This window comes from Falco biarmicus, chromosome 12 (assembly GCF_023638135.1).
Source record: "Falco biarmicus isolate bFalBia1 chromosome 12, bFalBia1.pri, whole genome shotgun sequence".
Classification (NCBI taxonomy): domain Eukaryota; kingdom Metazoa; phylum Chordata; class Aves; order Falconiformes; family Falconidae; genus Falco; species Falco biarmicus.
This window is the reverse complement of record NC_079299.1, coordinates 12,870,010-12,886,716: the sequence shown is the minus strand read 5'-3', so window position 1 is coordinate 12,886,716 and position 16,707 is coordinate 12,870,010. Positions and strand designations below refer to the sequence as shown.

General features: G+C 37.2%; 1 protein-coding gene across 2 annotated transcripts in view; it reads right to left on the bottom strand.

Annotated features, from left to right (window-relative positions):
• Window positions 1–1,733: 1,733 nt before the first annotated feature.
• Window positions 1,734–16,707, bottom strand: part of UBR2 (ubiquitin protein ligase E3 component n-recognin 2) — a 60,004-nt gene continuing 45,030 nt past the window's right edge. For both annotated transcript variants that reach the window (XM_056357147.1, XM_056357146.1), the window contains exons 35-47: window positions 16,351–16,499; window positions 16,078–16,133; window positions 15,557–15,653; window positions 13,546–13,613; window positions 12,926–13,061; window positions 12,197–12,287; window positions 11,514–11,644; window positions 9,674–9,782; window positions 7,648–7,704; window positions 6,035–6,112; window positions 5,568–5,738; window positions 4,836–4,937; window positions 1,734–4,056 (exon numbers count right to left, since the gene is read on the bottom strand). In XM_056357147.1, coding sequence (XP_056213122.1) covers window positions 3,915–4,056; window positions 4,836–4,937; window positions 5,568–5,738; window positions 6,035–6,112; window positions 7,648–7,704; window positions 9,674–9,782; window positions 11,514–11,644; window positions 12,197–12,287; window positions 12,926–13,061; window positions 13,546–13,613; window positions 15,557–15,653; window positions 16,078–16,133; window positions 16,351–16,499 — 1,387 coding nt within the window. In that variant the 3' untranslated portion in view covers window positions 1,734–3,914. The remainder of the gene's footprint in view (window positions 4,057–4,835; window positions 4,938–5,567; window positions 5,739–6,034; window positions 6,113–7,647; window positions 7,705–9,673; window positions 9,783–11,513; window positions 11,645–12,196; window positions 12,288–12,925; window positions 13,062–13,545; window positions 13,614–15,556; window positions 15,654–16,077; window positions 16,134–16,350; window positions 16,500–16,707) is intronic.

Here is a 16,707-nt window from a genome sequence, read left to right as displayed (position 1 = left end):
GTAAAAAGCACCATCCCACTCCCACTAAGATGCAGGATTAGCCAGGTAACAGTCCTGGCTCACCAAAAGCAGAGCAGACTGCAATATGAAAATATGATCAGAGACCCACAAAGATCAACGCAGTATTTCTTACTACGATCAGAGGGAGCCTCCCGATCCTGGCCATATACAAAATCATTTAAACGTTGGGTTAGTTTAAAGGCCTCTGTTCCTCTTTCACTTCTTAGTAAATTAAAATTGCTGGCTGTAAAAGCACTTTCTCTGTACACTAGATGTCTTTAGAAAATCTTTAAATATGATTTCAGACAACACCCTTGTAATCAATCTGGGGAGGTGCAGACTAGGCAGACTGCAAGGTGGACAGCAATCTGGCTGCATTTTCAGGCTCAAAGGGCAGCAACACACAGTTGGAAACCAGTTACAAGTGGCATTCCGCAGGGGCTCATATTCAAGCCAAAACTGATTAACAGCCATATTTGCCCTTATATAATCCATAACCTCAACAGTGGAATGGAAATACAGAGCCACTACTACTTGCCAAAGGCAATTCCTAGAAAAGAGAAATCTCTTAGAAAAGGAAATTCCAGGGCAGAAGGGAGGCTGATTGCATACTTGGTTGATCATAATGGGACCCTACTTCCTTTGTGCAATTTAATCTTCCAGAAAGGAAAACAGCTGGGATTTTGTGCTTGAAGGTACTGGCACAGTAAGTCAAGCATCCAGCTTCTCTACACGTTGTGGTCATAAAGAAAATTATCACAGTTATGGAGCTTCTAAAACAAAACACCAAGTCACATAGCATAAAATAAAATGCACCTAAAATGAGGTGCCAGGGCTGGAGCATGGGAGCTGGCATGGCTTCATGTCAAATGTAAAACAACAGAATAGGGTCTGTGCGGCTGCACGTGCAATGTCTGCTGTCCCAATAAAAGAAGTTAACCATATAGTGCAGGAATATATTGAACACTTCACTTCAGGTTGTTCCCAGTGCTAGAGTGGGAAATGAGGCCCAAATTTTAGTTGCTCAGTCATCAGCATGCAGATTAGTTGGAGGGGCATAGAAGGAAGCTGTACGGAATTGGGGGAGCACTGAAGATGCAAATAGCTTGAGAATCCACAAGGGCTTTATCTCAGCCAACAAATCCCCAATAACATTTCAGATGAAGTAGAGAGCTGTGGGGAGCACTGGCTCTTGGCACAAGTCAGAAGGCATCAGCTGTTTATCTCTGTTATGTACTTGATCCATCACAGTAAGAAAGAACCTCTTATGGCAGACTGGGGGGGAGTACAAAGTGTTATCCTGAAGTAGAACAGAGTAAAAAACATTACTGATGTGAACCTCAGCCCTCAGCCCTTTATAAAATTTACAATCCTTTAACAAGAAGATTGGTATAGGTCAAGAAAGGTTTAGCTGACTGAAGCAAATGACACTAATAATATAATCATCTTACAGTTGTAGCTGGGAAACTGCAGATGTTGCACATCCAGGTATTTCTGTTAGTTTGTGATTAACAAGGTGACACACTTGAAGGAACAAGATCAGCAAAATTCTAAGAATGTTTAAAAAGTGCTTCTTGAATGTCAACACCAAAAGCATTTACCTGATACTTTCACCTTTGTATTCCTTTATGACGGTTTCAGGTTTGGGGATTTTATGTTTTTTTTGTTGATGGGGTTTTTTTCTCTTCTCATACATATAACGCATTCTAGATTGCACACATAATCCATAAATATTAAAGTTATAGCCAATTTATTACAGATAGTATTTCCCTGATACTGAAACAATGTTATAAATATTTCTACATTAATATAAATACATGCAAAACAAATCAGAAAATAGAAGTCTTCAATAAAGAATGACTAAATTGCAAAAAATGATAAACTGTGTACTTTGCAATTATTTGTGGTTATAACATTACCAACCTATTCAACCTCACAGTCTCTGAGAATCACCCCAGAGGGAAGAAAAAAAAAAAAATCCTTCTTGCTGTCAATATTTTGCTTTGCACAGAGAAATCTGTCAGTATCATCAATTACCTTTTTAATATTATGCTTACAGGAAAAGAGTTTTTCAATGCAGTTACACATTATTTGAAACCATGGCACACAGCTTAAGAAGCAAGACTGCAAAGGAACAGTAATGTCACCAAAAAAAGTGTCATTTCTAAGTACCATGCACAGAAAACTGTTGATGTATCAACCAGCTAAGTAGGGGAAGGCAGAGATGAAACATTAATGTCATTTTTTCCTGCAACTTCTGCATGTCTCTCTGTAAAAAGTGACAGCAAGATTATAAATGATTCAATCTACAACAGGTAATTCAGACATGAGTAGCCTGTACTGCTTTTAAGAAAAGGAAATCAGCATTGGCCAAGTTTCTTTATTTCATACTTCACATCTTCACTCAATACTGTTACTGAATGTTTGAAAAATTGTCCTGTACACCATGAATATACAAAATTTATCTGAAGCATTAAATCTGTAAAAATAGAAACAATTCAGTCAGACCAAGTGTAACTGAAGACACAGCAGACAGTAAAAGGATTGCTCATCTGGGCTGAAGACGTAGTCAGAAAGCAAGACTTAATCAAAAGAACCACAGATTATTAAGGAAACAGAACTACATAAATTAAAGATTTTACTAATTTGTCAGAAGATAGAAGAGATAAAGGTAATTGATTTTATTTTAAATCAGTAAGCATAATGTCACTTTTTAGAGACACCTTGGCGGTCTAAGTACATACAACTAGAAAACTCACTGCCTTCAGGCACCCTCATATCAAGTGCAAATCTGCGCAGTTATAGAATATATTTATAAAATATACTATATGCAAACATCTTTACAGAGCTTTAAATCAAGCCAAAAAGTAAATATACTTGATGGGACAACAGAAAAAAAAATTAAAAATTAATGCAAAAATGTGGGCAGTGTGATTGTGGCCCTTCAAAGCCAGAGGAAACCATTCATTTTGTCTGCAACAAAAAGGAGATAGGATTTGCACCTTAAAAGTTGACTGTTAACAAAAATGAAGAAAACATCCTCTGCGCTTCTGCAAATTAACACAGAATTAGCTTTTGTGACATTTTACATATTGTTGTTGTCTTAAAATATCTTCTAAAGACACAATGTCAACCCTTGAATACCAATAACCAATCACATAAGTGAAAGTGAAAGGGTTTCCCAGCTAAATTCAAATTACAAACTACGTAATTCTAAACAAGTGCAATGCTCTGGAAAAAGCTTTAAATTAAATTATTTTACTTGTAAAGCTAGTGTTAGGTTTTTTTTAGTTAAAAAACAACCGGAAGCAAGAAAGCTGCAAGAGTACAAATGACAAACTTGTTTTAGGTAACACCAAGTGAAAGAGTGAATTATCCACTGATGCAGACAGAAACACCCATTTGCTACATTATTTGCTTCCTTACTTCATTCCATTGCATGTACACACAGCTTAAGTATTAAAATGCAGAATAATAAATAAAACGGCTCAGATTACTAGCAAGGGGCAAAACACAATCCGTAATTGTGCTCTATCTAGTTTCTGTTTCAGCAGTCTTTTTCTCTTGCAGTTTATAAGAAAAATCATAGTCAGACTTCCAAAAAGAGTCATTCTTTTTTTTTTTTTTTATCAGAAACTCAAGTTCATTTGCCCAGGTTTATAACCCAAGACTTTTCTGTGAAGGAAGCACAGTGCAAATTATATGACCAATCAAACTTGCTTACATAGAAAGAAGTTTACTTGATTAATGTTAACTTGGTATCTTTATGAAATACATTGTAAAACAAAGATTAAATAACAGGACTAGGTTTGTGGGGTTTTTTCCCCCCTCAGGCTTTTTTCCTAATCCCTCTTTTGAAAAGCTTACTGAGTTACAAAAACCTTAATAAAGTTCCAGTCTTCAGCAGATAACCACTATAAATGCTGCCAATCAATGCCAACTAGTGTTTGATTCGCTTCTTGTGCATGTCCAATTTCCTCCGTGATACTGTGCTGCTGCCAGAGTTTTTGAATCTTTTTAAATCGTTCTTTGCACAGATGTAAGGGATTCCCACGTCTGAAAAGGAGATAATACTTATCAGGAATGATAAAACACTGCAACTAAACACAAACACTAAGGCATGACATATTAAGTATTAGATAACCCTTCAAAATAGTAATATATTTAGATAACCCTTTAACTTCATTCCCTTATCAGAACCAATCAACAGAAATTTGCATTAGTAAACCGGAGTGCTACCTTGCATGGTTCCCCACCCTTATTACTGCTCAATGGTTCCCTCCAGCCTTTGGGAATCTTATGGACACCCCACCGAAGTATGAACGCAGGTTTCCAGCAATCTTTCCATGCTGAACAAGTTCATATTCTATGGTTTTGACCAGTTTCAGAAGTAGCAAGCATTAACAATATGAAGTTCCCAAATTATTCTCACGGGAAGCAGAGGTAGGAGTTAACACAAAGAACTGATATTAAATAAAATACTCTCATAGTATTTCCACTTGGTATTAAATTAACACACATACAAAAAAAATGTACTATATACAAATAAAATTTTCAGCTTCAGTTTCTAAGCAACTTCTCAGATGTTAAAAAAATTCAAGTTTTTACACCTCAAGACGAATGTTTGTAACGTGGGAAAGATCTTCCATTAAATATTTTTAACCTAACCCCCCATATTAGTATTAAAATGTCTGAAGGTATTAAGACGCAGCACCAATGTCAAAATATAACATTCCCTATATAATTAAAATAAAAAGATAATGTAGAAAGCATATTTTACAAACCAGACAGTTTTCAAATTCCTGTCTTTAAAAGATGTATTTTTAAATATTTACCTGAGTCCCTGGTCTGTCTCTCCATAGTCATCAAGATAAGGAGGAGGATAAAAGCAGCCCTTTGTTTTCCCAGCTAAAAATAGCACCTGACATTCTCGTACTCTAGAGAGAAACACAAGGAAGATTTTGTTTAGGTGAATAGTTTCATAGACACAGCTTTTCCAACTCTCACCTACTTTCATTTTGTATAAATTGCATGTACAGATTTTTAAAGGACTTTTTTTTAACTGAAGATCTTATTCTCTTCCTGTTATAACTTCTTCGTAGCAGTTAAAAACAATGTAGTTTCATGTCATATTATCTGCAGTCTGTGTGAAATACTACACACAAACATGGTAAGAAAATAAAACAATTTCACTTCTCACTAATCCTTGCCAAAGTGAAAAATGGACATTATTCTAACCTTTCCTTGTACGCAGGAAGACTACTAAAATGAATTCTCATGTTTTCAGCAGCAGCAGCAAAGTCAAGATATTTACCTTTATTGTTTTGTAGTATTTGAGTGGAAATAAATGCACAGAGAAAACAAATTAAAACTCAGATTCCCTATGACACTTTATCTTCAAAGAAACAACCTCTGAACCTTATACCAAAGGAAGAGGAATACTCTAGTTTCTAGGCAATCCTGTTACTAACAAACCACCCCTGCAAGCTCACTGCTATAACCATTCATTTCATGTCTACACACACCACCTAATCTAGCGATAGAAGTACAGGTGTTCAGTTCCTTACCTAAGGAATATGCCCACTCCCGAACCACAAGTGTACGTATGTGCAGTACAGGCTCCAACATCTTCTCCTTCTAATTCAGTTTGACAACAGTAGCTCTGAGAACATAGCATGGTCCCACACACAAGGCACAATGTTGGGGCTCTGCTTTTATCACCACCTGATTTTGGACACCTTTTGTTAGGCAGAGGGGGGAAAAAAAAATAAATCCATTGTATGTATCAACTCTAGATGGTAAAAAGATTCAGAACTACTTTGGAACATTTATACAGTTAACAGTTATACAGATCCTTGCAATTTCTATTTCACTGAAATACACAGCAGCTTTGCTGGAAGAGACGACTGTCAATTATGTGCCATTAACTTCATGATTCTATAAAAAACTCCCAAAGGCTTTCAGGTTACAGGTTTCCCAGGTCATCAAAAAGAGACTACTTTAGTGGTCCTCACTGTAACTGCATACAACTTACGAGAAATTGGATGCTTGGTTAATGAGGCAGCTGTAGTCGTCCGGAAGGTCTATTAATTTGTTGGATTCTCTTGCATAGCTAGAATAAAGCAATCAAATTAGACACTCATATTCCAACGAATAATACACAGTTATTTCAAACTCATTCATGTTTTCCTTACTCATCTAAACAGCATCTGTGAATAATTAAATTTTTAAAAGTTTTCCTCTTCTCTGTGATTCATAGAGTAAAATGATAGCACATGAAAAAGGAACCCACACCTCTCAACTATACCGCCTCCAGGTTTCTTAATCATATTTTTATGGATTTGAGAAAATGCACAGGCAGAAAGTCAGAAAAATTCATGTCATATGCATGCTTTTAGCAAAATCTCATGATGAGGTTATTTCAGATTTAACTGGATATTTGTTCTGCTACCTTATCAGTTTGCTTTGTGTTTTCCTTTTGTCACTAATAATTAATAGAAAATATTCTGACTCTCAGGTTCAAAGAACTTGTATCCTGAAGAGGATGAAATACTCATGCAATGAAAAGGACCTATTCGATAGCAAATACTTTTATCTTTAGAAATAACAGTTAAAAATTAATTTTTTTGGCAGATGCTATACATACACTACAGTTTAATAATCTTCAACTCTAGGAATAATACAAATTAAGACTGTGAAATGCAAATATTAAGTTTGTAACAGAGGCAATGTATAATAAAATACTGAGAGAAAAAAAATCACTGTCAAAATAGACATAATCTTGGGAAGAGCAGTTAAGAATCAGCAGAAGGAACACATGGAAAAAACCCAACAATCACATATAACAGGAAATCAACTATGCAATCAGAATATTCTTTCTGTATATGAAATTCTGTTAATACCCTGTTTAACAGATGAAGTGACAAATTCTTATTTTTGTCACTTAGCCTTGTTGTCTGCACAACACTGAAAGATTGACTTTATGTATTCAGCATGAGAGATTAAAATGCAGAGATGTTTTTAACAACAGCACTTTGAACCTTGTATTAATTTATAATTATCTGGATAATTCATAACTACTATTTTTACCCACCCTTCATAAAGAAAAACACCCCAAATACTTTTCCACGCCCACTACATATTAAATGCATTTTGAATTAAAAATAATTGCTTAGTATAGTAGAAATGTATGAAAAACAAATTTTCTTTTTAGCAACTGACTTGAGTGTTGTTTTCACTGAAGAATTTGGATTCTTTAAAAAGATAATTTAAAAAGCTCTTCAATGCCTGGCATTTTTAAACACAGATTATATATGTCTTCTAGCAACAGCGTATCTTTTGAATCAGAAGGTACAAATCTACTATAGGAAACATGAGAAGAAATGTTATGGCCTCTGATTTCTGCAGATCAGCCTAAATAAAACTATACTATTTAACTTTGCCTTCAAAACTCTACCAATTTAAGCAGTATTTCTCTTCTCTTACAAAATTCCCAAGGTCTCTTTGCTTGTTCCCTAATATCTTTGTCATTCAATAAAGCAGAACTGAAACTATGGTATTATAAACATCCTTTAGAAGAAGTATTTGGAGAAAACTACAACATTAAAGTGTCTCTCCTTTCTCTGCTTAAAATTTCTCCATGTTTACCTGATAGCATTTCTCTTGCCTTCCAGGTATCTTTTCACTTCATTGTTACTGCACCAGCTACAAGAAAGAAGAAAAAAAAAATAGGCTTTTAACATCAATGGATGATAGTTTTCAAAAGCAAATAAGTAAAAAATCCACAGTACATCTATTCAATAATCTCTACAACCACAATGATTTCTTCCAAAACACTTCTTTCACAAATGCTTTTAAAAGTCTATGATTCACTTCCATATATGCACTCCTGGGAGAATACTTGTATTACTATCTAGGTGCAGGATTCTTTATTCCATTTATACACAAAAAGGAAGCCTACAGAGGGTGGAAGCAAGACCAGGTAGCCTGGGAGGAATACAGAGAAACTGTCCAAGCAGCCAGGGATCAGGTTAGGAAAGCTAAAGCCCTGATAGAATTAAATCTGGCCAGGGACGTCAAGGGCAACAAGAAAAGCTTCTACAGCAATAAAAGGAACACTGGGGAAAACATGGGCTCTCTCCAGAAGGAAATGGGAGACTGGCTACCCGGGACATGAAGAAGGCTGAGGTACTCAGTGACTTTTTTGCCTTAGTCTTCATGGGCAAGTGCTCCAGCCATACCGTCTAAGTTACAGAAGGCAAAGGCAGAGACTGGGAGAAGAAAGAACCACGTGCTATAGGAGAAGATCAGGTCTGAGACCATCTATGGCACTTGAAGGTGCACAGGTCCATGGGCCCTGATAAGATGCGTCCATGGGCCCTGAAAGAAGTGGCTAAGCCGCTATCAATCATATGTGAGAAACTGTGGCAGTTCAGTGAAGTACGCACCGACTAGAAAAGGGGAAACATAACCCCCATTTTTGAAAAGGGATATAAAGACGACCCAGGAAACCACAGGCCAGTCAGCCTCACCTCTGTGCCTGGCAAGATCATGAAGTAGACCCTCCTGGAAACTATGCTAAAGCACGTGGAAAATAAGGAGGTGATTGGTGACAGCCAGCACGGCTTCACTAAGGGCAAGTCATGTCTGACAAATCTGGCGGCCTTCCACGACAGGGTTACAGCAGTGACAGGTGAGGAAAGAGCAACGGACATCATCTACCTGGACTTGTGCAAAGCTTCTGACACTGCCCCGTACAACATCCTTGTCTCTAAACTGGAGACAGTGGATAAGGAATTGGCTGGATAGTCAAAGAGTTGCAGTCAACAGCTCGATGCCCAAGTGGAGACTGCTGATGAGTGGCAATCCTCAGGGGTCCATACTGGGATCGGTGCTGTTCAACACCTTTGTCAGCGACATGGGCAGTGGGACTGAGCACACCCTCAGCAAGTTTGCCAGTGACACCAAGCTGTGTGGTGTGGTCGACACGCTGAAGGGAAGGGATGCCATCCAGAGAGGGACCTTGACAGGCATGAGAGGTGGGCCTGTGCAGCTTGTGAGCTGCATCAAAAGAAGCGTGGCCAGCAGGTTGAGGGATGCGATTCTCCCCCTCTACTCTGCTCTCATAAGACTCCACCTGGAATATACTGTGTTCAGCTCTGGAGCCCCCAACATAAAGACATAGACCTGTTAGAGAGCAAGTCCAGAGTGGGGCAACAAAGATGACCAGAGGGCTGGAGCACCTCTTCTCTGAAGACAGGCTGAGAGAGTTGAGGTTGTTCAGCCTGGAGAAGAGAGGGCTCTGAGGAGACCTTACAGCAGTCTGACAGTGCCTAAAGGGGCCTGCAGGAAAGCTGGAGAGGGACTTTGTACAAGGGCATGTCACGACAGGACAAGGGGGGATGGCTTTAAACTTAAAGAGAGTAGATTTAGATTAGATATTGAACTGTGAGAGTGGTAAAGCAATGTAACAGGTTGTCCAGAGAAATTGTGGATGCCCCATCCCTGGAAATGTTCAGGGCCAGGTTGGACGGGGCTCTGAGCAACCTGGCTAGTGGAAAGTGTCCCTGCCCATGGCAGGGGGGTTGGAACTAGATGGTCTTTAAAGTCCCTTCCAACTCAAACCACTCTATGATTCCATATTTAAACGAAGCATAAAACCACAACAACTTACCTTTCTATTAATGTGTTCAGAATCTCACTATTTTCTTGAAAAAGGCAAGTGAGGTTGTTTGGCAAGGAAAGATAGCTACATAAATGTTCAAACTGGTTTGTTCCACTTACTGTTGGAAAAAAAAAAAGTGCAATTCTCATAATTAGATGTTTTAAAATGATATTATCTACAATAAATGAAATTTAGCTCTAAATATAAAAAGCTATCCCTTCTATTTTTTAACTGTATTCCCTCACACCGAAGATTTGGTACAAAGTATGAAAGTGCTAGTAAAGGCAGCAGGCAGCTATGTTGAAAAGCTGCCAGTAATGAAAAGCAACTTTCCTCAAACGTCCCCCCAAGCACAGTTCAAGCCTAGTCGTGTAAGAACCATAACAGAGAGTTCAATGGCCTTTACAAATTGGTATGTGATTGTTTTAATGTCATCCATTAAATGGCTGCTTTGTGCTCCTTGGAATCTGTGCCAAAACCCCAGACAGGTGGTCAGCGACAGGCAGCGTACCACAGCCTCAGAAATACAAAAATTGCAAATACCTGCAATTTTAAACTCTACTAAAATATGTAGGACACAACCACCAGATTACCATATTTATACTAGTCTATTGGTTTGACTCCGTGGGCCTCTGCTCTCCCAGCTTTCAGGACAAAGAGTACCAGTACCTCTTCCATGGCCTCTTTTGCTCCTGAATAAAGAGTGAAGAGCATTACAATAAAACCTGTGCTCACTTCCTTCTCATGACCAAGGGAATGCTGTTTCACAATCCCCAGTAAAACACCAGAGAAGAGCAATACAGGCCCGTTGTGGGATCAGTGGGTGGTGAGGGAATGGGAAGGGAAAGCTGAACACCCAGTACCATGGCCACTGTCAGGACATCCATCGGTGGCAGGGACCTGCAGGGCCATGTATGCACCTGGAACTTGAGGATTGTAAAAGAAGGTGAAGTAAAGCCTTCCTCTTCCCCTTTCCTACAACTGACTCTATAAAGACCCATGGACCTACTGTCTGGAAGTACACATTTGTAGCTCATCTTTAGAGTATTGGAAACAAAGAACTCAAGTGGTCACTACTGGTCCAGACCGTGAACTTGGAAAACCTCACTATAGAAAATCAAAGTTCAGGAAAAAGGTTTCTTTTCTTTTGGCCCAAACGCTTAAGTATTGTGACTGTTAAATGGAAGCGGGGGGGGAGGGGGAAAAAAGAAAAATCTACATTTTAAACACTATTTGTCAAGGAAACATTCTACAAGTACCAAACCATGAAGACACCCATGACAAGAGACAACCACTGTTCTCATATCATCTCGGCACCAAGTATCAGACTTCGTTTTAAACATGGGAGTCCTGAAGCAGTGTGGACCTACTTACTATCAACATCTTCAGATTTACGTTCTATCCCTACATATCCCATAAGAGGAGGACAGAAAAATGTTACTGACATCCATTACTGGGGTGTAACGTAGCACAGTGTATTTATAGTTATGAGAGATACTAATTCCCAGCAGATGCTGATTTGAATGAGATCAGTGCGAGCAAAAGCAGGTCTACGTGAAAACAGTAATCAATAGGAGATTTGAAATAATCAAAATTTCACTTTTTAACAGAAGAGCATCAATTTCTGTTTTAAACAATCTAGAATGGCATTTGACTCTATATTAAAAACACGTTACTAAAAGTGAAATTATTTTTTCCCAAAATTTTCATTATGGAGATATGGTTCTGCACTGGTAACAAGCCCACATTCATTGCATCAGCTTCTTCAAAGGAGATATTTAAATGTAATTTATTTTGTCCATAAATATTTGTATCTTGAAAAGCTGACTTAACACAAAGCAGCCAGTACCTTGAATTTCTGAGGGTGCTGGGACTCCATTTAAGTAATGGAAAAACAAAGCAGAACATCGCAGGAAAGGCATGATTCCAGCTTTTAGATTCCTCCACAGGTGCCAGCCTGAGGTAATTTCTTTCAAGGCACTTAAGAGAACACAACAATAAAACAAAATTTCAGTTTCAGAACTACATTTAGTAGGTCTTCAGTCATATTTTGTATTATATTATGACTTCAGTTGAAACTAGTGTTATGCAAAGTGTTTATTTCAAAGTTAACTCCAAGAAAAACAAAAAAATAGACTCATAAAAATGTAACCAACTGGGATGGTGACAGTAAACAAAGGAAAATTTTGCACAGAAATTTCAGATCCTAACAAGTTTTCTGTACTCGGACACCGCCAATTGCAGATTTTACATATCTACAAACTAATGAAAAAAAAAAATGTCCCAGAGCATAATCTTCCTGAGCAGGTACCTTTATGAGCACAAAGGAATTTACAGGAATAGTTACTCAAAAATTGAATCTAGTAGACAAGTGGATAAAGATATCTAGCAGATAAGAAACAAGACACAAGGGTTCCCAAGTTAGAAGTCTCATCTTTGATAGCATTAGTATATAGAACTCTGTCAGTAGTTAATGTTGAGTCCAGAAGGGAGAAAATACTCTGCAATTTTATCAAAAGATTGCACTTTTACCTTCCTGTACACTGGCAAAGATATTTATACAGTGTAAGCACAGCTGCTTCCTCCTCACTGTTACTGTTTTCTTGATCCATGCCATTCTCTTCTGAAGAAAAAAGAAATAATAAGCAAGTTACTTCATATATACATGTTTATACAGCAAGAATGTATTTTTTTAAGTTTTGAGAAAAAGGCCAAAACTAAGTGAAACATTCCACTGTACTACAATATGACATACTGGGAAGAAGTTTTCTGCTGCATATCTTACATGGTAAATTTATGCTATTGTCAATTCCAGTGAGGTGCTGGTTTACTCGTTCAATTGGTTGGCTTTCTTAAAATACTTGGTTAGAATTCTTCGCTTTTGGCACACTACACCTTATCCAGTTCCTCTGGCCAGGAGACACGTTGATTCCTAACCTCAATAACTGCAGCTTACACATCATACAATGCCCAAGCCAAGTCTCTGCAATAAACACTTCCAGGCACTGTTCTATTAGCTGGAAAGCTAGGATTCACGGCTAGCTGTGCTCCAAAAAACCCTCTAGTGTTTAAGCAATAAAAGCTAAAACCTGAATATTCATGAGCACAATTTATCAGTATTCTCTACGGGCTGAAAGAGAAAGCACCAATGATTTTATTTTACAACTGTAAACTGCATACATTTACCAATAGCACCTTGGTGTTTTCCATGTACAGATTTGAGGAATTACTTCAATAAAAGTTGAAAGAAAGTGGCATTACCTGTTGGTGAGGTAAGTAAAATCTGTATTATGTGTGCCATTGTGACAAGATGAAACAGGTGAAGATCTCCAGTGCCGAGACTAATCCCTGAAAAATCCTGACAATGTATGGCAGGGAAAGAAAGCACCAAGCTTACCTGTAAAAGAAAATAAGAAAGTTGGTATATTCCCTTTCTTTTTGAATCTTTCCATTTTCTATGCTCATGCTGCAACTATACCCTTTTAAGGCAGCATACCTTATAAGGCTAATTCTGAGGTTAATTAGCCAGCCATTATTTAAGGGATCAATGATTAACTATCAGGGTGGTTTGGGGGTCTGTTTGTTTGGGTGAGGTTTATTTTTTCCATTTCTTGTCTGTGGTTTGCTGGGGAGGGGTTGGTTTTAGTTTGGGTTTTTTAACATCCAAAGAATATACATTCCACCTCATTTTAACTATTTATAGATAAGGACACTTGAAACAAAAAGAGTCTTTTAAGTTGTATTAGGTAGTGAAAAAATAATAAAAACCCAAACATTCTGAAAGGCTCCTTACCCAGAGTAAAGAGACACTTTCCAATTAAGTTTTTTACACAGTGCCTACTGGATCAAAACATTATTAATACATATTATGGAATACTTACCAATAAATGAAACATGTCAATATCAAGTATGCAAGGAAGATTTCCATTTTTTTCATTAGGCACCAGTGCTGAGTATTTCAGAGAGAAAAATAAATTTATTAGTTGAACATTTATATATGAAAAGATTTTAAATGTACTTCAGTTACAAAATGAGAGCCATCTCCTTGGTTTATATGCTTAAAAGTACTTAAAATACAAATGTACCTGTTTTGGCCAGAAAGGTGTGAATTCAACAGTTGTTCAACATTATTGGAAAAGACGCTTGCCTACTTGACTATACTGTTTTGAAATGAAACAAGCTCAAAGTAACACTAACAGAGTAAGTGCTGCCATTCACTACCCTGACAGTGACTGACTTTCATTGCTTAGGTTTCCAGGGGGAGATGAAATGAGACAGTATCTGAAGCTCTGACCCAGAAAAAGCTCAAACACTAGTGACTAAACAGAAACACTAATTGTTGACTGTTGCACAACTGTTCAGAGGAAAACAAATTGCAGAGGTTAACTTCAGAAGGTTCACTAAATTTGCCTCATGTAAGTCATCTGCCTTACAAACTCAAAAATACATTGCTGAAGAGTCTTGAATCCATTTTTTTTGATCTCTAAAAAAACTAGGTATTGGTCTCTCCATCTCTGAAGTGTTCATATTCACAGTAACCACAAAGTATTAACCAACGCACTCCAGCTGACAACAGAAGTTCACACTTAATAAATTTCAAGTACCTCCATCTAAAGCAAACAAAGTGTCTTGAAAATTTAATAACATTTAAAATAACAATCAATGAACAGTTGCAAACTTCTTTACTCCAAGCAGTAAAATCTGATTTACCATAAAAGTTTCAACTGCAGCTGTAAGAATAATTTTACAATGTAGCTACAAGCACTTAAGCTGCCAAGTTTAAAAACACTACTACAGTAAAAAATAGCCTCATCATAACAATTTAAAAATACTTCAGCTGAAGACTGCCTTGCTGGCCAAAAATTAACAGCTGAAGATCTGTGACATTTTGAAGCTATTTCTATTAGCAAACATTTCACCAGCACTCATATTTCAACTGCTTTTACTTTTGTAACCGTATAGCCACAGAACACAACCCAAAAGTGTGAAAGAAACACAGACTCAAGTTTTCAAGAAAACCCAAACCATGCGTAACACCATATACTACAAATTTCCAGTCAAACAAGCTAGCAACATTTGCTTTTCTGCTTCACACAGAGAATGGCTCAATCATTACTGCTACAAACTGCCAACCAAGTTCCTCCCCATAAAGCTCCCAACTGTTTGCTGAAGTAGGCAGTATCGATTTACCAGTAATTTCAGTATATTAATTCACTTTGAGAGTTTCCTGTCTCTACTGACTAAATTTAAAATTATTCCATTTTATAGTATCCTTTCAAAATAGTCCTCTCATGGATAATTACTGTATTACGCTGAACTTCAGACTTCTCACCTATATCTACAAATGTTTTACACTTGGAACATTTTGGCTGATCTCATTAAAATTCTCAACTAATACATGACATTACATAGTAAGTCCTGTCTTACCACAAATCCTAGTTTTCAAAGACAGGGAAGTTTGAAGATATATTACAGTCCTCTGCAAAGACCCTATTTCCTTTCAAAACTATATTGTTACATTTCCTCCTTTTTGAGGTTCCAGCCTATCGTTTTTCTTCTGTGAAGGACCATGCTTCCTTCTCCTTTGCTCTAGGTATCTTTCTCAAAGCAGTAATATAAATGCTGGGAAGAGTCAACAGAACTCCTCTGGAGCAAAATATGCGTGGTTCTCTTGAAATGTATCTTAGAACTGCAGATCAAAAGAAACACCTTTTTTTCCCCACAGTTATGACAAAATACGTATAGGTACAGATGGGAAAATACAGGCTCTTGGTCTATTACTTAAAACCAGTACATAAAACAATACTCTCGTAATCAAGACTAACTATCTTCCTGTAAGCATTTTTCTGTATCTGTATCTTTGAAAAAAAACAGCATAAGGTGGTGACTTACATGCTAAGAGAGTACAAAAGTGACCCTGTACTGCTGAAAGAGATGAAACTGTCCAGTGAGCTGCTGCAAATCTTGTTAATGATGTAAGGCAGTCATCCTTTAAAAACAAAGAAAAAGAGACACTGCCACAGTTAACAAAATTCCTCAATATGAAAAGGTCTTTTGACTTACAGCATTCTTTTTAGGCTCCTCAGCTGTAGTTTATGGGAGCAGTTTGAGTGTCTACATTATGACAGATGTTTATGTTTATGCAAATATAGGAGTTACCTTTGGTATTCTTGACTGTTACCATAAGAAACCCTGGCCTTACTAAAATATGCATTTATAGGAAAAAAAAAAGTAATAGTTTTGCTAGATTTGATTTTTCAATAGGTTAATAATTAGATACTAATTGACTAAACTGTGGGATCCAACAAATAAAACTATCAGATAATCATAACTTAGTATTTAGATATTCTGCATTAAAGCATAATTCCCTCTTTTTCCATTGATTCAGAGAGAAACTGCTACTTCATCCTTACCTGTCGACAAGGTAAATGACCAAATAACGGTTTATCTTCATCAGCTAAAATTCGTTCTGGAAAAAAAAAAAAACAAACCCCCCAAAATATTTCAATGCTGTGAATTTAACTGAATTCTGAAATGCACATACAAATGCGCAAAGACGTGTAGATGTGCCACTGAGGGACACAGTTTAGTTGTGGACTTGGCAGTGCTAAGTTAACAGTTAACCTTAAAAGGGCTTCTCCAACCTAAACAATTCTATGACTCCATGAAAATGAATACATTAGTACCTATAGTCTGTATCGTGTAAGCACAGCTTCCCCAGCACATTATAGGTACACGTGGATCTTCTTCATTTGGATGAACCTTCAATCCTACTTTGTACGTAGCTGTACCAAAAGTTGTCAACATTTCTTTTATGCTCTCAGAATAAGGGTTCCTGAAACAAAGAAAACAGTATCACTAATTCATTATTTTCTCCACTGGCAGCATACTACTTTTAATGATGAGCATTCACCCCAACAGCTGAACACCTGGTTTCTTAAAATTTGAGAACTTCAGAATCTTTCTTTGAATCTGGTATTCTGTAACCTCTTTTCTGTGACAGATACACTCCCAATTATTTTTTGAGTAGTTGACAGGAACCA